Source organism: Hylobates moloch, unplaced genomic scaffold (assembly GCF_009828535.3).
Source record: "Hylobates moloch isolate HMO894 unplaced genomic scaffold, HMol_V3 SCAFFOLD_11, whole genome shotgun sequence".
Taxonomy (NCBI): Eukaryota; Metazoa; Chordata; class Mammalia; order Primates; family Hylobatidae; genus Hylobates; species Hylobates moloch.
Window position 1 is genome coordinate 87,991,261 of NW_026652286.1, and position 25,456 is coordinate 88,016,716.

General features: G+C 37.9%; 1 protein-coding gene across 6 annotated transcripts in view; it reads right to left on the reverse strand.

Moving 5' to 3' along the window:
* The window catches only part of CADM1 (cell adhesion molecule 1), a 333,054-nt gene that overhangs the window by 47,551 nt on the left and 260,047 nt on the right, over nt 1-25,456 (reverse strand). For all 6 annotated transcript variants that reach the window (XM_032167472.2, XM_032167471.2, XM_032167470.2 and 3 more), the window contains exons 2-5: nt 18,466-18,612; nt 16,704-16,856; nt 9,546-9,683; nt 7,312-7,470 (exon numbers count right to left, since the gene is read on the reverse strand). In XM_032167472.2, coding sequence (XP_032023363.1) covers nt 7,312-7,470; nt 9,546-9,683; nt 16,704-16,856; nt 18,466-18,612 — 597 coding nt within the window. The remainder of the gene's footprint in view (nt 1-7,311; nt 7,471-9,545; nt 9,684-16,703; nt 16,857-18,465; nt 18,613-25,456) is intronic.

The following is a 25,456-nucleotide window of genomic DNA, read 5'->3' on the forward strand; positions in this document are numbered from 1 at the left end:
GGAGCAGAGCTGAGTCAATGGAAAAGGCATCCTGATACCCTGGCAGGAGACAGGCCAGCGGGAGACCTATTATCCCTGGAGTTCCCACAACCTTCCCTCTGTTCCTGAGAATTTCTAAATTAGGAAATGCAGGTGTCATATTTTCTTTGATGTGCTCAGTGCAACCAGGTCCAGGGGCTTGAGTGCAAATCTGTTTCTGCAACTGCATTTGGGACACAGGCTCTTCTTCATGTTTCTTACTTAGATTTCACCCAATATTCTGAAACACCAGGGAGTATGGGGATTTGATGCTTGTGGATTAAGTGCTAATTGTTTCAAGTCCTACCAGGGAGAACTCAAGGGCATCATGAGCACAGATGATATCAGAATGTCTGGGTAGCGGGTCTGGGTCAGCCCCTGTGCATTCAAGTGAGGAAGCATTGACTGAAGAGTCTTTGTCAATCATGGAGGATTATTGGAGTTTGGAGTAGAACGACAATGCAAAGATTAACCTGAGATTTGGTGGGTGTTAGAAGCTGTTTGAGCCCAAAGCAAGAATCAACCCCTACAATATGCCTGTCTAAATTGTTGGGGGAGGACAGCTTTGCAACCAAAGGAGGGCAATGTCTAGCAATGCCAGGTGACTGGGATTGGTGAATGAACGGAGTCACATAGATCTCTCAGAGGAGTTAAAGAGAACATCTTGCAAAAGATTTGCTTTCTATTGTCATAATACATTCATGAATAATTTTCACTGCCATTTATTTTGTTTGTTTGCAAGGTGAAGAACCTCCTGCTGTTACATCTGTTGTTATGAATCATAGTACTGAAACTGGGCTTCTTGAAGAGGGCTGAACTATTGTGAGTGGGATGAGTCAAATCTGGTGGGACTGACGTAAGACCAATACCACAGTAGAAAGCAATTTTCTCTTGCTGAGACTTTCAGGTAGGTTTGTGGGTATTAGAATTACTGTTTACAAAAAAGAATCAAATTTGATCCCATGGTGGGGTGGCAGAAAGCTTTGTTCCCAGTGTTTTTTAAATGGGGGTACACACTCACAGAATATTCTTCCATGTCTTGGAAGCAATTCTCATCATTTGTAAGCAAACACTGGGCAAGAAAATCCCTATAGCAAGATTTTCTGTACAAGAATGTTCCCTCTGTAACAAGAGAGGGTTTTTGTTTTGTTTTGTTTTGTTCTGTTTCTTGAAGTCTTGGTAACTAGAACGGTGCCAGGGACTGGCACACAGTAAGCATTCAAGACATAGTTGCTGGATGAATGAATGAAGGAATAAGTGAATGAGACAGTGAAGAAATATTGGGTCATGGACTTCTCCTTCCACCTTTACTACTGAATAAAAAATAAATAAAATCAGATTATGAGTTCCTGTTAGTCCTCATCACAGAATATAATTGTGTTTTTCTTTTGGAAGGTCAATCCAGCCCCCCAAATCGGAGGTTCAGCCCAGGTGTTCTGCTTTACATATTTCCACTTCACTACACATTTATTTAGCACTTCCGATGTGTCTCTAAGTGGTGTCTTACAGGAAATCAGAAAGGATGTTGTTTGACCATTCCTTTTAGATTTTTAGATGCCAGCTTCACAACTATTTAACCTTCCATAGAATCAAAATTTGACCTTGAGTTAAAAACCATTACGTGAAGTATGTACATTAGAAGACTGGTTTCACTATGTAAGTATTCAATGTCCACAGCCACACAGACACATCTTTGACAAATACATTAAGGTCAGTGAGATGAGAGGAGGTGGTTCTTAGTAAAACAGGCTTCTTTCTGCAGGGTATGCATTCAGAAGGCAGGTATAAAGGCAAAGGCTTTTCCCTTAAGGGTCATTCCAGTCTTGCTCACGATGTATTTGCCCAACACTCACTCTTTGTATTTTGAACACTGGTTACTCAGCCTCTTGACACTTTTGGTACTGCAGATTGTATCACTAACAATCTATAGTCCTTATAATATCAGGAACTTGGAACAAACACTACTCTGTGTTAACCACAAAGAAATAATAGGTTAAAAAATTAGCTTCAATCGGGGTTCATTCCTTGATTATTTCTCATAAGGAATCATAAATACAAAAATAACCTCCCTGAAACTCAATTGACTGCTTTAAAAAAAAATAAAAGGGAGAGTAGGAGGAAGAGTGTATTCCATTTAAAAAGAGAGAGAGAGAGAGAGAGAGACTGGAGATCAGAGAGAAACAGGCCAAATCTGAAAACGCCAGCTATTATGCTTTGAAGAATACAACCTGGAAACAGAATTGATGAGGGAGAGGATTTGATATAGAAGCTGCTCTTGGAAACTAAGTGTTATCCTCCACTCCAAATAGGAAAGATTTTCTGATTTCCAGGTTTTCCTCTCTCCTTCACTGCAGGGCACTATCAATACCAGAGAAACATTTATTTTGGCACAGATAAAGAACAGGTTTTGATCATCTCCTCAATGCCCAATTTTCCTCCAGTTGAGGGAATGAAAGAAAAAAAAATCCACCCTTCTCTGGACCTTGGATGAACAGGGCTATGGATTTATAAAATACCTAGCTACATTCAGTCAATAAAACTCATTTTGAAAATGATGCCCACATATACGATTAACTGTCAGATGATAATCAGAGCAGGCATGGCATTCGAACACCCAATTCTAGAGTCTTTGTTTTCATTCTTCCTTTCAAAACTCATCTCTGAGCTTTCTTTCTTTTTTTCAAATATGCACAAACACAAAACCCTCACAAAATGAGGATTTTTTGCCAAACATTTTAAAGAGCAAGGCTATGATGGGTGAGAGCAGAAGCCACATAGCAGTAATTCAAGAGCTTCATATTCACCCCAGTCTAGAGGAAGCCTTTCCTCCCTTGCGCAAAGCAATCTGAATTCCATACTGAGGGTCACAGCTTTTCTTTGAATTCCCAGCTTATGTCGCTATGTGTTGCCACCTTGATGCTATTTAGACAGTTTTCTCTTAACGCTCAGACAGTGAACTGTTCCCGTTTAAACAGGCTTTTATTTGACAAGAGTACATTCCCTCAGATCTGAAGCTCTACTAACCGTGCTACAATTGTATCACGCTCTGCTATAATCAACCATGTTGTGAATTTGGGCACCACCACCTGTACAGACATTCGCAAGAAAAAAATGCACGGAAAGATTTTGGGGTCATATAGCTCGGAACATTAAAAAGCAAAACTGTTCTCTGCGTAACATCTAAGGAAAGAGAGCTTTGAGCTCTTCCAGCTTGGGAGCATAATTATTTTCTGTTTTAAACATTTAACTATGTGCTGCTGCTATACCCTTGCTGAGTCTCAGAATGAAAGCTAGAAAACTAAGAGACCTACTGTTATGTTCTTCATTCCCAGCAACGTTCCTATGAGAAAACCTTATTAATGAGCTTGCAAACGAGCACCCAACAGGGAAATGTCACAAACAAGAGCGGCTAATGCCCCAGAAAATCAAATAACTGAACACTTGGCTGATTGTGGTGCCTTTCATATTTATAATAAAAAAAGGGGGGGGACTTTAATTCACTGATTCTGAAGGGGTCAACACCTTGCTGAACAAAACAACTCATTTATTTATGTTCAGAAATCTCCAGATGATAAATTACATTGATGTTAATCACTGCAATGCATACTACACAATTAATATCTGTACTCACCGAAAACTTAAGGATTATTAAAAGTATGACAGCATACACATCTGGCTGATTTTTCACATAACTGGGCACAACAATTTCTCCTGGTATCACAAATAAGGGTCCTAACAAACAAACACTGCAAAATTCTGGTTCAATTAATTAGGACTTAAATCCACAAGACAAAAGCAATTCCAAGTCGTAGCTCAAGCCTTGTCTTCTATGCAGTATGGTAGCACTCCATTTTAAGGACAGAAGTGCAACACTTCCCTTCTTTTTTATCCCTCCTCTCTTTTTTCCCTGTCTTATTTAAAGTAAAATATTTAATGACATATAATGCAGGTTTTCATTATTTCCTGTTTAATAGTATTTTAAAAAAATTGCTTCATGTAGAATTCAAATCCATGATCTGTCATTTAACCCTGTTCATGTCCTGGTTAACATCCATTCATCTTAGACGGGGATAAAGAGAGCTTTCCATGAACGTTCATGGAGTAAAATCAGCCAGGCTTAAACAAGTGAGCGTATTTAATACCAATGATATCAGATTAGATTTGCCCCCAAGGTAGCCTTATTTACCTGGAGTAAACTCTGAGGTCCATGAATGGGATCAGTATTTCCTAGTGATAATCTATTGTTTCTCACCAAGAACATAAGAAATCTTTTTAGGTGGCAAAGGACATTGAAAAAAATTAGTTGTACATTTATTTTAAAGCTTATTAGACAGTATATGTAACAAATTAAATGTGTAATTTAATAGATATTTTTACATAGGCCCTGGTTAGGTTAAAGCGATAAAGTGACTTAAAGAAAAATTCTAAATCAGGTAGAAATACAGATGACGCATGAACGTGGCAAATTTGTGAAAGTGGTCCTCAAATAACTGAATTTATGAAAACCCTGAGGGGTAAATGGACTCCTTAGATTGTAAGTAGAATATGCCGAATATGTGATTGTCTTCATCTTTTCCAGGTCTATAGCTATCAAAGGGTTTTTAAAGGGGCCAATGATCCCCAAAAGGTTAAGAACTGCTGACTTCAAGGGCATGAGTCAACATTAAAATCCAGGTGCAATGTTACTCCTCACAGGCATCCAAAATAATTCAGCCTCCATGCAGAGTGGCTACTGAATAAATTATTCTAGGAATCTCATGTATTCGAGTGTCTCTTCTTTCCTCATGGTCATCAAAATATGGTGCTACTTGTCTGCAGAGAGAGGACGGCTGTGGCGGGCACTGGAGTTGAGCCATCAACAGCAATGGGCAATGACTGATCAGACTTCAGGGCCCAGTGACTGAGTGCTTCAGGCATTTGAAGAATGAAACTTTTTGTTACTGCATAGCTGCTAGTGTTCAAGGAGAGTAAAGCTGGTAGGAAATGATGTAGAGAATTCCAATTGTGTTTGAAGAAGATACAAAAGGTATTCCTGGCTGACTCTGCAAAGTTCTCAGTAGTGCTCTAGGAGTGGAGGGTAGTGAACTTTCTTGAGCACAGAGAGCCTTACTTAAGATATCAAACCAGATGCAAAATACCATTCAGGTTAATATAATGCATTGTAATTATCTTAGCTTCCCTTTATACAAAAGTATTTTTCCTTATGTATATTCCAAAAAGTGGAATAAAGGCTAAAATATTTGTATGATTTTCTTGGATAAAAAACAGAGTCTCCCACAAAAAGGTGCCATATTACAGTTTAAAATGATCAATTGGTGCATCCTTGTTTTTGGAGGGCATTAGAGTCACTTTCCTGCAATTAAAGGCTAGCAGTACTTTGTTAGATTGAAGTCAAGTGGATTCAGATGTGGAGCTGTATTCCTTGTCTTAGAATCTACAGATTATGGAAACCAAGGCTTATAAGGATCATTATCAAGTTTTCCAAGGAGTAGGAGGTGTAGCACTTGAAATATTTTGCATTTGGGAGTGAGGGTAATTTGGTAGGTGGGTGGGACTATATTCTATTTAAAAGATATTCTGGGAAAATACTGAAAGAGTTTAGGGGTGGAAACTGGGTGAATATCTACTCAGGATGTACGAAGGAGCTAATGTATTATTAAAGCTAATGGGCCCCAACAAGGAAAGTTAATGGATATTAAGTTTGCTTAAATGAATTACATATTAACAAAGTCACAAGAAACCTACTATCTGCTAATTTAGATAATATCTGATCATTTCTGTTTTCCCATTATAGGGACATTATACCACAATAGTTTTAGTGATATGAAAATTATAAGCATGATGCCCATAATGAAGCTTTGTAATGAAGCAGATTAAATGAATTAAGGAGGAAACCCTGCATTATGTAATGTTAAACTGAGCCAAGCTCACAGAGTTAAGAAAAGGTTGGAATGGGATGGTTTCTTAGAAGCAACTTTTTATAACTTTTCCTGCCTTCCCATTTTGCTCAGATCATTTAGACAAATAATAGGGCTTGTATGGAGTTGAACGGTGGCTCCCAAAGATAAGTCCATGTTCTAACCCTTGGAATCTGTGACTGTAGCTGAATTTGGAAAAAAAGGTCTTTACAAAGGAAATCAGCTTAAGGATCTCAAGATGAGGCCATTCTGGATTATCTGGGTGAGCCCTATATCCAATGACAAGTGTCCTCAGAAAAACATACAGAGGAGAGACCCACAGAGGAGAGGGGAAGGTCATGTGATGATGAAGGCAGAGAATGGAGTGGCAAAGCCACAAGTTAAGGAGCTCCTGGGACTCCCAGAGCTGGAAAAGTCAATGAATGATCCATCCCTAGAGTCTTTTGGGGGCGGGGGGGGCGGTGTGTGGTCCTGCCAAAACTTTGATTTTGGACTTCTGGCCTCCAGAGTTGTAAGGAAAGAAGTTTCTGCTATTTTAAGCTACCAAGTTTGTGGCAGTTTGTTACGGCAGCCCTAGGAAATTAATCCAATGATTCACAAAGGGTAAAGCTTTTCCCTTATCAGACATCCAATCACTGCCATCCCAACCAAACTCTGGTAACATTTCATTATGCATACTCAAAGATCACCTTGATTTTTCAGAAGCCAAATACAAAGTGAGAAGCTGGCTACTTAGCCACAACCTTGGCATAAGAATGGCTTTGTGCAGAAAAAGACTTTTTCCTCTCAAGCAGAAGGGTCCAGAGGAGAAGATGAGGACAACATATTCAGTCTACAGGGCATGGTAAGGAGAAAACCTCACTCACTACGATCTAGCTTTTATTGACGAAGCCATCAAGATTGTGGCAATGATCCCAAAGAGTCGACTTTTCAACTCATTGCTATAATTTAAGCTAAAATAGACGAGGACATGCCATTTAAAACAAAATGCTGATGTAGAATGGGAAAAAAATCCCTTCTATACAAACTTCAATACTTATGATGGGATTAAAAAAGGGGGAAAATTACCCTAGATTTTGCAGTTGGCATAGAAATGACGACAGTCTATACGCAAAGAAATTAATTAAGTCACGTGTTAGAGCAGATTGAAATCATTTCAGTTTTACCTTTGGGTTCAATGTAGCATTTTCAAATCCTCATTGGCACTTTGTAATACGGCAGTACAATATCTCAATAAAATAATCCTTTATTTTTCTAGCAAAAATAAGAATTCTATGTATACTATATAAAATGAATGCATTGAATAAATGGCTTCTGAAGAGTTTCTATGTAATTGCAACTCTACGCCCTCAGAATAAGATACCAGGGTACTCACACTGTACTTCTAGATACCGCTGGGTCTGCAGGTTTCCAGTGACCGCAGGGTGCTCCACCTGGCAGATCACTGGGACCCCATCGTCCTCCTTGTGCACCTTCAGCATCAGCTGACTGGTCACAGTGTACATGTCTGACCACTCTTCCACCTCCGATTTGCCTGGGGAACAGAAAATGTACCGAGACTCCAGAGTTGGGTGAATTTCCATCAGTTTGTTTTTATGTCCCCCTCTCTGTCCTCTAACCCCAACATTGCTATTTTAACAAATATGATGGCAGTTACTTGGGATGAGTGTAACCTGTAGATAGTTACCTGATAAAATGTTTATTTCCTTAATTTATGACTTTTCAACCTGGCAGCATAGTATTTAAGATATACTTCAAGTCCAAATACCATACACTATTTTTACTGAAATATATTATGTATGGTTTTTCTATCTTAAAACCTCCCAGAAAAAGACAGCTGAAAGTTGAAACATTTTGACATCTGGCTGCTCAAGGTATTCAGGAGGAGAAAAAGAAAAATATTTTTCACCCCTATAACCATCTGAACTTGAAATATCGACTAGGCTGTCATGCCATTTAGAAATTCTAGGATATTATCCAAATCCCCTAAGTAATTCAACAAGCAGTAGAGTTACAAACAACCCCCTTTGCCTACTCCCACCATCAACAATTAAGAGAGAAAGTAACTAAATGGATTTACATAATTGAAATTGTAATTGAAATGTTTAAACTCTGAGACTTTTGGAAGACCACAAAAATGCAGTGGCAGTGGGCTAGAGCAAAGTAAGATACAGGGCTTGGGGCCAGATGGGAGACACGTCCAAGAACACCCAGAAAAGGAGGGAGGAGGCTTCCGGATGGAATGAATAGGCCAAGGCAGTCCCTTCCTGAACTCAGCACTCCCAGGAACATGGCACACCATTAACTTTCTTTTAATGTTTTGTACTTATCGGTACACATTTAATGGCTGAATTCACTTAGACAGAAAAGCAGAGAGGAAATGAGAAACTCCTTCCTTCCAAAACCATACCTAGGAAATAGGAGATTAAAACAGAACAAGCTTCTTGAAACTTAAGCTGTTATATATAGATTTATCTGCTTCCAGATATAGATTTCTATATCCTCTTTCTAAAAGGGCTGATTCTTTTCTTTCTCACGCTCTTTATTTATTTAACAAGCACATATCATATACAGCACTTACTTTGGCCCGAGTATTAGCGAAATACTTTACAACTATTCACTCATTTCATCTTCATAAAAATTCCATAAAGTATGTAATATGATTATCCCTATTTTAGAGGAAACTGAAGCATGCCACTGCATTTCTGTCAAACAATTAGAGGAGTTCAGCCCCTAAGACCTTTGTGCAGGGTACTACCTGCAGGGTAACTTTGAAAAGGAAGGAATCTCAATGCAGAAATACATGTGGAATTTAAGATTACTAGCAAAAAATGGTCAGATAGGGTATAGGCTGTCTCCTTTATCTGATGAAACACCTGAGGTGGCAGGTATTTGAGGATCCAGGACCCAAACCCGGGATGGCCCAGTACAGAGGTAAAGGTGATCAGAAAGGGGCTAAAGGAGCTGCCTTGTACTGTCATCACAAAATCACAGACTGCATAAGAACAGGCTGGTGAATTGGGCAACTGAATCACAAATTTCACAATAAAGGTGGTCCCTGTAAATTCACAATTAAGATGAAATTGTTAGTCCACTTAGTGCAAAGGAAAGCATATAGTCAACACAGTTGATAGTGCAATAGATGTCAGAATGACTTGGAATTTACCATACGAAAGACTGTTAAACATTTTTTTAAATGTATACCCTGAAAATGTGGGGTTCTGATCCCCTCTAGGTCTCTGCAAAAGACAGGGTAAAAGCAATTAGAATTGAAGGTACAGACAGAGACAGCCCGAGCTCAGGAGACAGCCCTCATGAAAATTTTTCCTAGCCTAAAGAGTTCTAGTTTACAGTTTTAGTTCTTTCTGGGCATCTGAGTAGAGAGACAGCTATCACCATGAACCCTCAAACAGCAGAATGAGGACATGGATTAGAACAATAAAATGCTTTTATGCTTTGGCCTCAGACATATTTAGTAATTGATTATAAACCATATCTAAATGAATACTTTTGTTTCATGGGCATGTTTTGTATTTGTCCTTGATTTTCACAAAGGCATGCCTGCTGGAATCAACTAACTACTTCACTGTGGGGCAGTCTGCAGCTTACCTTTTAGCTCCGTGTTCCCTTTGAACCACCTGATAGTCGTGGCTGGCTTGCTGGCCATAGCAGTGCAGTTGACTTCAATCTCCTCACCTTCCACCGCAGTGTCTTTCTGGATATCGATCATCAGATTACGTGGTGGGACTACAAATTAAACATACGTGCTTTATAAACACAGAATAAATTTTTGCATTGTTGCTATCAAAAAGGAGAAAAACAGTAGACATTCCTGATGGGAATTTAAATCATCACAAGAGGGGAAAAAGAAATACAAAGTAATCATCAAATAAAGTGAGTTATGCAAAATCAGTTAATTTAGAATTTCTATCCTAAATTTATGTTATAAAATAACCAGTGTGGCTGGGCACGATGGCTCACATTTGTAATCCCAGAACTTTGGGAGGCCGAGGCAGGCGGATCACCCAAGTTCAGCAGTTTGAGATCAGCCTGACCAACACGGAGAAACCCCGTCTCTATTAAAAATACAAAATTAGCGGGGCACGGTGGCACATGCCTGTAATCCCAGCTACTTGGGAGGCTGAGGCAGGAGAATCACTTGAACCCGGTAGGCGGAGGTTACACTGAGTCGAGATCACGCCGTTGCACTCCAGCCTGGGCAACAAGAGCGCAACTCCATCTCAAAAATAAAAATAATAATAATAACCAATGTCTCACTCTTATCACTGAGCATATTATATCAATATAGATTTTAGTCACCATTCAAAAACTAACCAGAAAGTAGATATAAAAGAGGAGTACCTACTACTGAAACGATCATCCTTACCAGGAAACCCCCAAAAGCAGTATTTCTCCTTGAACTCAACTCTTGAATTTCAATCTTCAAATGAAAGATTCCAAAGTCAACGGCAAAGATAAAAATCTTTGTGTCCCCTAAAAGAATCACTCACCATAAAATGCACAGAAAAATTGTGTCTCAAACCAGTTTCATGTAATTAAAATGATTCATAGAGATCCAGATGTAATCATAACCTCTGATGGATAATGTAGTAATAAAATCCTTTGGAATATGAAGATGCAGTAATATAAGAAATGCCAATTAGTTTGCAGCAATTTTCCATATTCTGAATTCCAGTGCTCCAGATTTTGGAAACCAAAGATGAGAGAGACTCTTAAGTGCTTGTAAGTAGATTTACATATCAGAATTAAAACCACCCTTCTGTAAGCATATTAACCATATATGTGATAAAATGGTCAAAATAATGGATTGGGGAGTTAAAATACTGATAAAATGGTCAAAATAACAGATTGGGGAGTTAAAATACTGACTATCAAATCAAGAGTGCGCAGTGTGACAGTGATGGTGACAATGATGATGATGATGATAATATATCTTTTATGAAACTGAGTTGACAGTAAAACTTCATATGCAACCTTACCTCAGGACTGAGCCTGTTGAAATAAAAATCAGTAAGAATACTGAATTCAGTACAGTGAATCTAAGAATATGTGTCCTGACCACTATGAATAAGCAAAGACAGTTCCAAGACTTATGATTAATAAGTTTCTCAACTCAGAAGAGAAACAAGAAATTAAATATGTATAAACATGCCATCCTGATGATCAAGTTGAATAATAAATCTCTGATACTGCTTCAATAAATTATGGGATTAAACCATGTATTTGGGATTTCCAACTGTTCTAGTCCACAATGTGAAAATTCTGCCCACAGGAAGACTTTTACACTGAATTGGAGCAATTGAAAATTCCTATAGAGAATGATAGAAAAGTAAAAGTAAAATGACTTGTTGCACATACTTCCTTAGCAAGATAGTGTTTGGTGGTGTTGGTGGTGGGGGGTGTAATGAGTACAGCCAAAGGATCCCTCTTCTTTATTTCCCGTGTACAAGGAAAACAACATATTTGCTCAAATGGATGTGTTGCTAATATGATATGGCCCAAATGAGTAGTTAAACATGGCAAAGAACTACCTTAGTTTACATTTTAAGAAAAAGTAAACAAAAAGATAATTTAACATCTAATTTAGAGTTTCACATCTGCTAGCATTTTATGAGACACAGAAAGGCTTTAACAGAAGAAATGGAATGACTTCAACTAGCTGTATCTTTCACATAGTTTATACATGCTAGATGATAGTCAGGTAGGTTACAGATTTTCATCACACATACCTAGATGGTTGATAGGGGATACACGGAGAGACTAGATGTTTAGGACTAATAAATACTACTCCATTCTGAGTGCAGTATTATAGGAATTTTTTTACATGCTATTGTTAGATCAAATGTCAGAGGAAAAGCCTAAAGAAAATAAGACCTTAAAGAGTGCTATAAGAAAAAATGAAAAGGAAACAACTAAGGTGTAACAAATATAGGAGTGTCTTCTCAACAAATGAAGGAATGAAAGTAAAAAAAAAAAAAAAAAAAACCTTTCCAGGTCCACGAAAAAATAGGAGTGATGAAAATAATTTTTCATGTTGAAATATGCAGTGGTTCCTAATGAGAACTGTAATGGAGCAATGTAACCGATGGGATAGGACCTCAGGAAGGTGGCTCTCTTAGTATGTGACAAAGAGGGCAAATGGCTAAAGCCACTGGCAACCTGGGAAATCCCTAGGGAATGGGGCAGATCAGATCCCACTTTATCTGTATAAATTTGGGAGCAACACTTTGATGCTCCCTCTGTGGAAACATGGGAATCTTCTTGATGCGACAGTCCAGCAGTTGTTAAAAGACTCCTCTGTGTATCTCTGTTGAGTCTTAGTGGAATCTAATTAGCCTCACACATACTCAGATAGTTGTTTCCTGTGTTCCTGGATAACTTTCCTTTATTCTCTTGGTTTTCATGCTGAGCCTGGAAACCTCTTGTCTCTGCTTACCCCAAGCTTCTCCTAACCTTCACTACCCATTCATCTTCAATGATATTTCTCGGTGGAAAGTCTTTATTGCCTCCATTTGGTTAATAAAGATGAGGGTGTATTCCTTCCACATTATCAATAATGTCTGCTGGTCCAAAGTAAGGAAATGAAAAGGGACAGGTACAGATAAAGATCAAGGAAAATTCACCAATGTCTCCTCCAGCTTTCGTTTGGGGGCTGACAGCCTGACAGGCAGCTAGGTCCTCATCTGGATTATTTGTTGTTTGGCATTATCCAAACAATTGCAACGGATATATTCTACTCTATAACTCTTCAGAGTGAGTTCCTGAACCAGTGCTGGTTCCTAGGATCATATGCCCAAAGAGCTGACATCATCTTCAACTTTATGGCCAAGGTAAAAATGTGGAAAACTTCAAAAGCATTAGAAAATGCGCCCAGTGTTGCAGTGGCTCACGCCTGTAATCCCAGCACTTTGGGAGGCAGAGGTGGGTGGACCACCTGGGGTCAGGAGTTTGAGACCAGCCTGGCCAACATGGTGAAATCCTGTCTCTACCAAAAATACAAAAATTAGCCAGGTGAGGTGGTGGGCACTTGTAGTTCCAGCTACTCAGGAGGCTGAGGGAGGAAAATCACTTGAACCCAGGAGGTGGAGGTTGCATTGAGTCAAGATCAGGCCATTACACTCCAGCCTGGGCGACAGAGGGAGACTCCATCTCAAAAAAAAGGAAAAAAAATGTGACCAGTGTAGAAAAATAAAGGGCTTATTTATTGTTGAGCTCACCATCCTGTGAAATCACTGAATGATTTTTTTTTCCAAGCCCGTAAATAGTTTTCTCAAGATTGTGACCAGTATTTCTGATCTTAGCTAAGGTTAGAAGAAGAAATAGGCATGTATACTGGAGTTGTTTGGTTTATAAAATAAAATCTGATAATGTGAATCATAATAGTTTAGTGATATGTTACAAAGCTGACTTTGCTCAGTTTTTTTTTTTTTTAAGAGCAACAAAGCTTTCAAAAATATAAATGAGGTGATTTAAACCTGTTTTTCTGAAAAAAAAAAAAAAAAGGGTTGGACAAGAAAATCTTAAAACTTATTTTGGTCTATTAATTCTACCCTGTTTTTCCTTTAGCTTCATAATGTCTACTCTAATACAAAAGGTTAGTAAAGTATAAAAATCCATTTATAAGAAAAATGAATTAAAACTGCTGCTAACCAGAGAATATACTTACACATGGTCCACTAAACAGGCACATTTAGTAAAAACTGCCTGCAGCCATTAATGAAAATAACCAAAGATACTTCTAAGGAGGTGCATATAGATGAAAACCTGAATGAAAATCACTTAGAGGGAAATACCAGAAAACAGTAATGAAATGTCAAGGTTCTTTTAGCTAACCTCAAATCTATAAGAGTGCTAATTATAAACATTACGCCTACAACATTTAACAAAAATCAGCAATATCAAGATGAGTCACATTAATTACAACAAAAGAGGAGTCTTAAAGCTGATCAGTATGTGAAATCTCACTCTAAGACCCTTTAAAATAATTAGGTTCTCCTGTCCCTGGAATCTTAAGAACGAACACTAATCTTAGAAGGACAGGACTGTGATAATATTAGCTACTATTATCAGCAACTATATTAATCTTAAAGAAGTGTATTCTCTGTCTCATTCATCTCCTCTTACGAATAGTAGTATAAAGAGAGTCCTACGGTATGTTCTGGAGAAAGAAACAAAATCGTCACAAGTGGAAGGAGTGAATGAATATCCTTAAAGGCACCAAATGCATACAAAATATCATAGGAGAGTCTTCAGATTTTACATGGATAAGATCATAAGCATAATAGTAACTACAGAATAGCATAAACAACATTAACAAGTACCTATCTCCATCTTATAGTTACGCTGAAGTTTTTACTGAATGCATCAAATAACTAACAGACACATGCACTAAAATGAGCATCTTCAACCTATCAAGAAGTTTGACAGCTGTGTAAGTACACACGGAGTCCTTTTCAGAGAACTGCAGATAGCAACGAAGATGCTAATGTCATTCTTCATTCATTGTAATATCTGAAAACTCTAAACCTTACGAGAAAGGTTTGGATATACAAGTATCAGTGGAAATTGACAGATTTTGGAAAATGAAAGACTCAAACACTGATGACAACAATTTTACTCTGTCAAGGAATCCTAGAGTAAATTAAATGGAAAGAATATTAAGTGAATGAATAATATCTACAGAAAGAACATCTACTACTTTTCATGCTTGAAAGTGCTACTTTCAAGTACATTTAAGTTAATACTTCTATAAAATACAAGTAGGAACTTATTACTTCTAGAATAATCAGACCTCCAAAAGGATTACAGGCATAATGCCTCTCAAAATTCTAGTGCTGGCACACTGGCTCCCACGCACATGGTGTATTCAGAGCCAAACCGATCTAAAGCAGTTGTTTTGAGAATAAATGTATCAGGCACCAGAAAATGACAGGCAGTAGTAACTGCTTGCCAATGGCTAGATATACTCCTGAAAACAAAAGATGTGTGCCCTTAGGAAAAAAAAAATCTTAAAACAAAAGCATTCGGTATTTAACTGAAAACAACCTAGACTGGAAGACACAAAGGTTGTAATTGTAAAACAGAATTGTAAGGTTTATTCTGAATTCTAAGATTTTTGGTTCTTATTGAGTGCTTTGTAACCCAGGCAAGATGTCTAACGTCTGTTATTATCATTTTACTTCTGTGGAAACAACATATAAATATGTAAAGGTATGTGTAGTAAAATACTCTGAAAATTCAAAATGCCATAAATAGATTTTATGACTGTCACTTTTGTGGAAATGCCATAAACAATGATGAGTCAAAGGGTGGATGAGTGGATGGTCAATTTGAAGTCTATGCTGCTAATGACTTACTCCAATAAGCAAAGAGCATTTTCAAATACTCTGATACAAGCAGACAGACAGAAAACTTCAAATTTATGCTTGCAAATTTGGTACATCTGCAAAATACCAAAATAGTCATCCCAGGAAAACCTCCCATGCTTACTATTTCTACAGGTCTAATCTGGATTGAGACCACAATAGTGACAAATATGATTATCTGACAGCCATCTATCATTAAACACAGACCAGATTAGAAATTGTATGGACAGGTTTTAAACACAACTTTCTAAAATCAATACTCCTGTTGTCAAAAACATATATGTGAGCATTAGGGTTATGTTTTAGCTTAATGAATAAAAAAATTTTCCCTTCTACAGCTGTGTTGAAGTAAAGTAATGAGGCAGCAGCTCAATATGTACATCCATAAATACATATATGTGCACACATACCAAGCAAAAATGTCCTTCATATTTATCTTTCCTCTTTAATCTTCATATCATTACACTGAAAAGCTGCAGTCTGCCGCCTCAAATAGACTTTGATTCATCATCTTCCCGAAGGTGTAAATCAGAGATCTTGCCTCATGCTATAGTGTATGTCTTTGAAAATTCAGCTTCAAGAATCCAAATCAGCTGGTGTTATGCAGTAGAGTAAGCTTGTCTAAAGGTGACTAATTCAGACCACCTTCAACATAGAAATATCTGCTGACTATATTAAAATATAAACATGGAAACCTGGCCACTGGGATTTTGCTGAAACTCACAATCTGGTGATCATAAATGAAGACACTCAGCTCACTGGAGGTGTACCTAGCAGCCTGTCAACAGTTCTTTGCTTATTATCATTACAGTGCTCTTAACTCTTCTATGTCCAATGACTGCAATTTGTGGCAAAGTTTATGTTCATGGAGTATGATTTTGACAGCATAATCTAGAGTATAAGCAATAAACAAGGCCATGAGTCAAGCCAATGAAAAGGAGATCAACAATATTAAAATGAGGATGTAACTCAGAAGGAAAAATCATTACATGGATTTCATAACTGAGCTCTGCCATGGGGTATAGATTTGGGAGTCCATCTCCCCTTCTCCCGCACACAAGGAAGAAAAAAATCCCAGTAGTTAGAAGCAATAACGTTTCATGTGGTGAGTGATTCATTTGAGGGCTCTAAATTCTCTTGATCTTTGCTTCTGAAGCTTGAGGTTTGAAACCCAAGAGCAGGTGGAATCTATAAAGACTGCTGATTGCCATTCCTTAGAGCATTTGGTAAAATAGGCTATTTTTAAAATTCAGCAAGATGGGCGGTGATTCTTCCTGAAACAAGTTTGAACAGGAGAATTCACCATTAACCTTTTTCTTGCTGCTGTAAAAGGTCCATCCCTGTTCCATTTCCCCAGGTAAGCCCCACATGCATTTCTTACCCAGGACTGTGATGGTGGTGTAACTTTCCTGTGGGGGATCGGTGTAGAGCTGGCAAAAGTATCTTCCTTCATCAGAAATTGAGACGTTTGTCAATGATACTTTGAGCTCACTGCTAGAAAAATTCAGCAACTGAAACCTGCTGTCCTTCAAAGCTGTGAAACAAAACATGGAATTAGTGATTGTAAGAAGGTGGACGGACAGTCTATTTTCCTTAATTATTTATTAAATCTTGCTGTATCTGGTACTTCTTGACTTACTATTTTGGGTGTTTGCAGTAACTTCATGTAGACAAATAACCCTGTCCAAAGGAAGCTTATGCATATGAGTGCATGTGTGAGTGTGTGTGTATGTGTGTGCATATATATATATATATATATATGCGCACACACACCCAGCTACACACCCTTCTATCTTGGCACAATTCCAAATGCTGTCAGTTTTCAGCACTTATTCATACATGTTTTCAGGTTTTCTACTAGAGATAGACAAAAAGAAAACAAAGGGAAAAAGCAGGTCAAGAGTCCCCTGAAGCAGGGACTGCCAGGGCCCCCTAGCCTTTGGGCACTGGAAGTTCAGGGACTAGGGCCTACAGCCTTTTAAAATGCCTCAAAAATTGTAAGTAAGGCCTTCAAAAAACAAGGGTTTCAAATTATGAAACAGAACTAAAAAAGCCTTCGTATTAATTACAAAAGCAAAATGAAAAATTATTTTAAAAACTAACAATCTAATAGCAAAATAAACCTAAGCAACTTGGATGCACCTTAACATATTTGATGTGATTTGAGGTGGAGCTGCCAAAAGTGGATGACCTCGAGCCTGCGGGGGCCTTAAACTGGTCCTGTGGTTTCCTAAGTACATTTGGCTTCACAGTATGAAACTGATTAGGCATTAAGCAGGAAATCAAAATCACTGCAAAACTGATATATGTCGGCCTCTTATTTAGTTCAAATGTTCTCTTTCAAAATCCTTTCTTAATTTTGGCAAAGACTAACTTAGTATATGACAAAAATTAACTTTAAGAAAAGAAGCTGGCTTATTTCCTTTTATCTTCCCTCAACCTTTTAAATGTTCCTTAGGTTTATCAACGTTTTCCACAGGTCATGAATGACCCTGAGGTATTGGGGAGGAAGGGAACAAGCAGCTGGGAAGGGACATGCTTTGCTTTGGTTGGGCACCAATGCTCTCCAATAACAGTTTTTTTTTGTTTTTTTTTCAAAAGATTTGATTCTTGCTCTTACTAAGCCCTGACACTGATATGAACCATTTCTATTCTACACAAGTTCATTGCAATTTTGTTTTTTGTGATATTACATTTGGAAAGATTTCAGCATACAGTAACTTCTATATGCCAAAGGCTATGATGAGAGAAGACTTGGTTTTATGCTTATAGGCATGTATTGCCTTGGAGACTTCAATCTTCAAACCAAAGGGATTACCTTTCAGAACGCCGTATTTTCCTTGCCTTACCCTGTTTGAGTTGTTTGTGTCAGCTAAGTATTTGGGACTCGATTGCAATTCACCTTGAATTACTACAATCAATTTCTATTGCAAAGTAAGACTGCTTTACTTTTAAAAGGGGCCATTCAAGGTTTCTATTAAGTAGAAAGATTATGATTGCCTGTCTCTTCTTCCCTCTAAAGAATTGACTAAACTTTAAGCATCTAACATTAAATTTAAAAAAGGTGGCCTTAGCAATCTCTTTATCAAGACAACATGTAGGTAAAAAAGTTGCCATCTGCAACTATAGAGATGGAAACTTACGCCTGAAGTCCCTGAAATAAATGGTCTGCCTGTTGGGATTCAGTAGCTGAATCACAGAGTCGTCACTCTTATTGACTTGGCAGCTGATGGTCGCAACCTCTCCCTCGATCACTGTCACGTCTTTCGTAAACAGATTCTGTCCATCACCTTTAAAAAAGGGAAGAAAAGGTCAGAGGAAAATTTACATCAATTAAAATGTGACCAATGGGATCTATTAAAGTGGGAACTAGGCATATTAGAAAATGAACACAAGCAGCAACATTTAGCATGGCTCTAATACCTTTCTTCGTAGTCTACAAAACAAGTCTGTTAATCCAAGGTAGATCAAGGGACAAAATACAACTAAGCCTGGAATCATCATACTCTCAAAAGCTGTGATACAAAAGGTTTCAGCCTCTAGTACTTTGTACTAGTTGAGTAGTATATTGAGGAGGTATTGGAAAGGTCAGAGTACCGGTTTTTGTGAATGCTGAAGCTCTTACAAATGGAGTACGGAAGATAGACACAGCCAACTTTAGCTTACCTGCCCTTGATCTAAGCTATTTGGTCAGCCTCACAGAAACTCAAGGAGCCACTTAATAGAAGTAGGTAGGAGGGTTCAATAAATAATCTCGTCTTGTTAGGTGATGTTGACAGTCCCAATGCATAGGCAGTTCATCGTGTGTGAGTGAGTGACTCTTTGGGATCTCAATAAAATCCTGGGAAGGCTTAGGGTTCGGAGTTTGTTACTCTGTTCTCCGAAACTCACACCTTCATGATTCACCCAAAGCCCCAGGCATCTCTGAACTGACACCCCTATCTGCAGATCACCCCCCCACCCACTGCCAGCCATTTAGAAAATCTCCCTCAGAACATGTCAAAAAGTTGAGGCTTTCAGATTCACTGATATATAAGAATTATCTTCAGATCTGCCCTAGTTTGTTGCTTCTAAGATTAGTGACAGCAGCGTGGGCCACCTCATAAATGTCCTAAATGATCCACAGCACAGAGAAGTGAGTTCAACTCAGAACCAAAGGATGAATTGTCCAGTGTTCAATGTCACACCTGGCATAGTAGGGGATACAGAAGTATATGCTGTCCTAGCCTTTAAGAAGCTGCCATGTGGGTGAAAACCGATACCTTATCCCTACTTACAGAACAAAAAGTGTGGTGTAGGCAGTCGGTGTAATGGTCAACAGGGAAGGGGAGAGAGGGAGACTGCTTTTTAGCTGTGTGATCTCTGGAAAATTAATTAAAGTCCCTGAGCCAGTTTCCCATCTGAAAAATGGGGATAGTAATTAAAAGCTATCTCACAGGGCTGATGGGGGAATGAAAAAGGATAATAAATATAAAGCATTTAGCACTGTGTCTAGTTTCTCATAAAACTGAATAAATGGCAGCTGCTGCTATCATCATCATCACCTTCATTTCTCTAGACATCAAATACAAAGATTTATTAAGCCATTCTGCATTGGGAGTAGTGTGGATCCAAGAATAAGGCTCCTGCTCTCAAGAACCTCCCTATGTAGCTGTTTTACACCAACTCAGAGCAGATTATTTGCTCCTTAAAAAAATGATCCCACAGAAGGAAACAAAGGTCAAAGATAAATACTCATCTAAAGAAAATTTGAGACAGTATAAATAGAGAGGCAATTAGAATAAATGGAAGGTTTCCACCTGCTATCGTATTTCTGTTGAAGGATCCTTTTTTTTTTCTTTGCTAGGACACACTGGGAAAGTGTGAGAGGGGTGGCTAAGATGGCTGTAAGCCAAATCCACCTAGAAATAGACCAGCCCCCGGCAGAGGATTAGAAAAGAGGAAATTAAAAGGATAAGGAAAAAAAATTATTAGAGCCACAGATAAACAAAAATTTCTGGTGCTTGAGGAGCAGACCAAAATGAAACCCAACCTCGAGCTCTACGATCCAGGGAATTAACCCGGGTGTGAGCACGCAGGCCCACAGGGCTTGTAGTGAGTGAGAGGGTAAATTCCCCGTAGCTTGATCCAGCAGTGGAGGCTTAGTACGCCGAACAGTGTTACAGAATAACAACAAAGAGAAAAGGTGATCAGAAAAAAAAAAAAAAAAAAATGAACAGATGCTTATTTTTTCCTTAGTGTATTACTGTGACAAACACAGAATTCAGAACCCAGCTGGAGAGAGAAAGTTTATTCCCAGATTGCAGAAAAGAAAAAGGAGAAGAAAATTCCTACCAATCAAGTGAGGTTTTCAAGGTGATTTTGCTGGCCCTGGCAAAAGTGTGTACAGAAAAGCCACCACTCTCACAGCCTCAGGTAACGTGCAATCTACTAAGAAAATTAAGAAAAAATTTAATTGTGTGATTCAAGGGCTATAACTGTCTTAAGGCATAGGACTTGCTTTGAGTAGACTAGAATACCAAACAGGGTCTTACTGGGTTATGGGAGGGATTTCTTCTATCAAAGGAAGTATATTAGCAACACAAATAATCTTCAGTTTACAAAAGGTACATGTGGAAATGCCTGGTGACAGGCATTAATCCCTTCAACATAAACCAAGGCCTTACAAATCCTGACTACTATCTTGCAGCCACTGGGACTTAAAGCCAGTTGCAATTCAATTATGCTTTAATAGAATAGTTCCTGTGGAAATAACTGTATGCTTTAATTTTAGCTCTTTATTGAAATCCTAAGGCTAGTATATTCTGAGAGTAGCATACTACACTCATATTAAGGCAACAAAACATGTATATAGGGAATGGGAAAAGAGGCATGTTGTCCATGATTTTGTCTTTTAAGCAATGACAACAATAAAACAGAGTGAGGTTTTGTTTGTTTTCTAGAAAAGTCTAAACATTCTTAATCACTTATAATTGAGTACTATAAGGCCAGACTATTTTAATGTGTCACTACTGAGTGAATCATTCAGGTAAAATTTTTCCATCTGCAAATGTTTGCCCTTGCTGTGCTCTGGCACCTAATGTGCTCTGCAAATCCATGGTGGTATCATCATCATGACTGTATTATTTTCTAAAATTGCTAAGGCTAACCTAAAATCCAATGTCTCAGAAAATGCCAATTCCTAGCTATGTTAACATGGTTATAATACTAATGCTAAAAAATTATAAGTGATCATGAAATATTTTGCTGAAAGATTATCAAACGGCCTTGGCTGATGGTGGTGGCCCAAGGATGTCATTCTGTAAAACTCACCAATAAATTATATGGGTCAGCTGGATGACAGTTATGTTACACAGAGCTCCACACTTTAAGGCGCCATAAGATGGCTGCAAAGGAATAATAATGACCTATTTATTTGAGGCAAAGGAAGTGAATGACAGTGATGAAAATACGGTATGTATGTCAGTACTCTTAACTGCCCGAAGCCTTTATGTAAAAATAATTTCTGCTCACATCCTCAAATATTTCTTCCAAACAGAAGGGTGCACTGTGACTTGATAAACTTCCCCTTGAAATAGATATCATGACAATTAGGTAGCTACAAAACACAATTTGATGTGTAGCAGAAGGGTACAAATAGGCAACTTTGGTGCCTTTCTTCAAGAATCCATTTTTAAAACCTTTCTGATTTTCTAAAACTCAATTAGCAGATATAATGTCAAGGCAGAAACAGCACATGTTCTGGGCAAAAGAAATCAAATAGGTACAATATACTGTAGCCATTAAATAAGGCTGTTAACAGGAAGGTAATTTATTTTAAGGGTGGAACAATATTTGGCATGTACAGACATTTTTGACTGCTAATCAGTGTATATGGGTGAGGTTTAGAAGACAGAATCCAACTGGATTTTTATTTGTAACAGCAACTATATTCCCTATAACTCCCCAATCTGCCAGACAATTCCTAAAAATAAAACTATGGCACTGGAGAGTCCCATTCGCTTACAATCAAGCCTCCTGTGGTAAACTAGAAGTTGTTAGGGCATTCATCACAATGAAGAGAAAGCTTATTGTCTAAAGAAAGATAAAATGTATTTTTATGATTAGTAATGACCACGACAGCAGAGTTGTTGGGGTAGGGGTGCAGTGGGCACATAAATCCCCTACTAATTCAGTCTTCAATTAACATAGTTTACAGATTCTTTCCTAAAACCTCATTTTATTATAAACTCCATTTCAGTGACATTACATAAAACACTTGCGTGGATTGGAATCTATTCAGTCAACAATATGGCCACCGTAGGGAGGTGACAGGGCAAATCTTAAATGAGACATGGGGAAGGGAACAAATGTTTATCCAGGGCTGGGCACTGTGCAGGATGCTTTACATACTTTTCTCTCTCAAACTCCTGGAGTTTTCAGTATCCCCGCTTTAAAGATGAAAAACCTGAGACAGAGAGATTTAAATAAGCTGCCTGATGTCATTCAGCTAAGTGGCCAAGCTGGTGCTTGAACCTGATTCTATCAGATTCTCCGGCCCACACAGCTTGCACTTTTTACCAGCCAGCATCAGGCTTTGATGCCAAGGTTCATACTGGCTCTGCCTTGGAAAATATACTTGTTTTTAAAGAGGGTTATTTGCCTATGAGCAACTTCTGAATTTTTTTATTTCCATATTTTATCCAGAACACAATTACACACTTTAAGATGAGAGAGAAACTGTCCTGAATGTAAAACACCTTGTTTACTACTGCTTCCTTCTCTCAGTGCTCGGCACTCTGCCCCTAGAGAAAGCCTTTATTACCAGTGCATGGCGGCCTTTTGCCAGCACCACAAGCTCTCGCCCCCGCTGCCTGGCTGTTCATAAATAAAGCACTTCATTTACACCGGGGAGTCTCTCTACTCAAGACTATAATAAAAGGGCAAGTCATAGTTAAAACAGAATTGAGTTTATACTATGGCAACTACGTAAACTGTTACTGACATAGAGAAGGAGCACCAGCGACTCTTCACAGGGAAGACAGTTTGCCCAGAGAAAAAGCAAATACAGTCCCTTGACCTACTCCTTTCAGTAGCAAAATCATATTAGGAAAACTAATCATATTAAGAAAACCTTCTGCTCTATGGAAGACTGAACCTAACATTAAATCAGCACATAGGAGTCAAACCAAAACTACTGATTGTTAAAAAAAAAAAATCATCCTGCTAATGATCAATATAGTAAGTTATTACTTTAAAAACTCTATGATAGTTCTTGAAATTTTACACAAATGAAAGGCTCAGGGTTATTCATTCCTACCCTCCTAGGTTTGAAATTTTCAAAGAAGCACATTTTGGAAAACTTATTTTCTTTAGATGTGTGAGCCTTCGCTGACTTGAAACTTCAAATGACTTGTCAATTATGCTCATTTCTGTTGGATACTATTTCTACAGCCCTGTTCAGGATGGGCCCAACTTGGAAGAAGAACCTCTAATCCCTACCTGAAAAAAAACCATCACTAGCAGAGGCACTGCAATTCCTGCTAACATTTCTGAGAACTAGTACAGAGTTGAGTACGTTTCAGGAAAAGAATGAAAAATATTAAGATTCTGCTGAAACCCAGAGGGAAAAATCTTTCTAACTACATATGTTCCCCCAAGTCAACGTAAACACAGTGTTCACTACAAATCATTAACAAAGCCATTAAGATTTGATTTCTATCTAAGCAATTATTGTCAGCATATTTTGTACATTTCCTTTAAAAGACTCAATCCTATCTTTCAATTCATTAAACTGTTCCCTGCATTTACAGAGTTTTATATCAAATCAGAAACCTATTTGAATTAATAAGAATTACAGTAAAAGTAATTTGAAAATAAATTACTCAAAGTTCAAGCCACGAAAGTGTTTGATGAAAGAATTTAGTTCTATTTAAATATTACAGTAACATTTTTAGGCATCCAATGTACAGACAAGAGACAGTGAGAACCAGAGTCCAAAGAGAGGGGCCCATCAACTGTAGATTTAAGGTTAAGGGTGTGACCTCTTCAAGACAAATGCAATTCTTTATTTCTGAGACAGGCAAATATCAACCTGCATGAATACTTTAGTATTTATCTGAAATCAAAAGCAATCAATCTGTCTGCTGTTTACAAAGCCCCTCTTAACCTTTTTGATCCTCTCCATGTTTTGTTACACCAAACAGTTAAGTCAAATATGTTGATTGTCTGCTCCAAAGACTGTCTACTTAACGGTGAAAATAATTATAAATGCCAACCATACAGTTCACAGGCTTAGAGATAAAATAAACTAAACCAACTCAACAAATAATGGAGTGAACAAGAATACGTGACATTGACCCAAACACTTTATCTGTATCACCTTGTTTTTTATAGAACGCTATGGAATCCAGAATCAATAGAACTGAGTAGAAAGAAACTTGGAGATCAACTCTCTCACTTTAGGCCCAGGGAGGAGATAGGCCTGAAATCCTATGACAAGCATGAGGCCCAGCCACGAGTAGATGCCAGACCCCCTGACCAAGTCATCAAGATATTTCTATTCTTGGCTCTTTCTAAATAACACCTTTTATTTATTGCTAATTACAAAAGCAATATATGCTCAAAGGCTTTTGTTGTTGCTGTTGTTTTGAAAGCTTTATTTTATGTAGCATTTATAACACTGTATGTATCCTATGGCATGGAGATGGTCAGGATCTCAAAAGAATCTTCTGCTATATAATTACCATTGTGTCACTTGAGCTTATAAAAGGAAAAAATATTTTATTTAATTTAACCTTTTATAATCAGTAACAGGTGAGGCAAATTTTTGAATGGCAAGTTAAAGAGTAATCCTTCTCTGTGTTGGTTTTTACTTCAATTAAAATTGTTGATTTCCCCTGAATACAAAACAAAAAGTATCATCTGACGCAACATTAAGCTATTCATGAATATTCTGTATACACGTTCTTGTTTAGTTGACTAATGGCAAATTAACGTTCTCTATTTTTGCTTAAACACATACTATAGGTATGTTTGATTAGCACTGAATTCCAAAAGCTGATTACTATGCATGGTTTGATTATGTAATTACATAATAGAGTATAATGGCTCCTTTGGAGTCATTATGATCTATATGGCAAATATGTTTCAGTT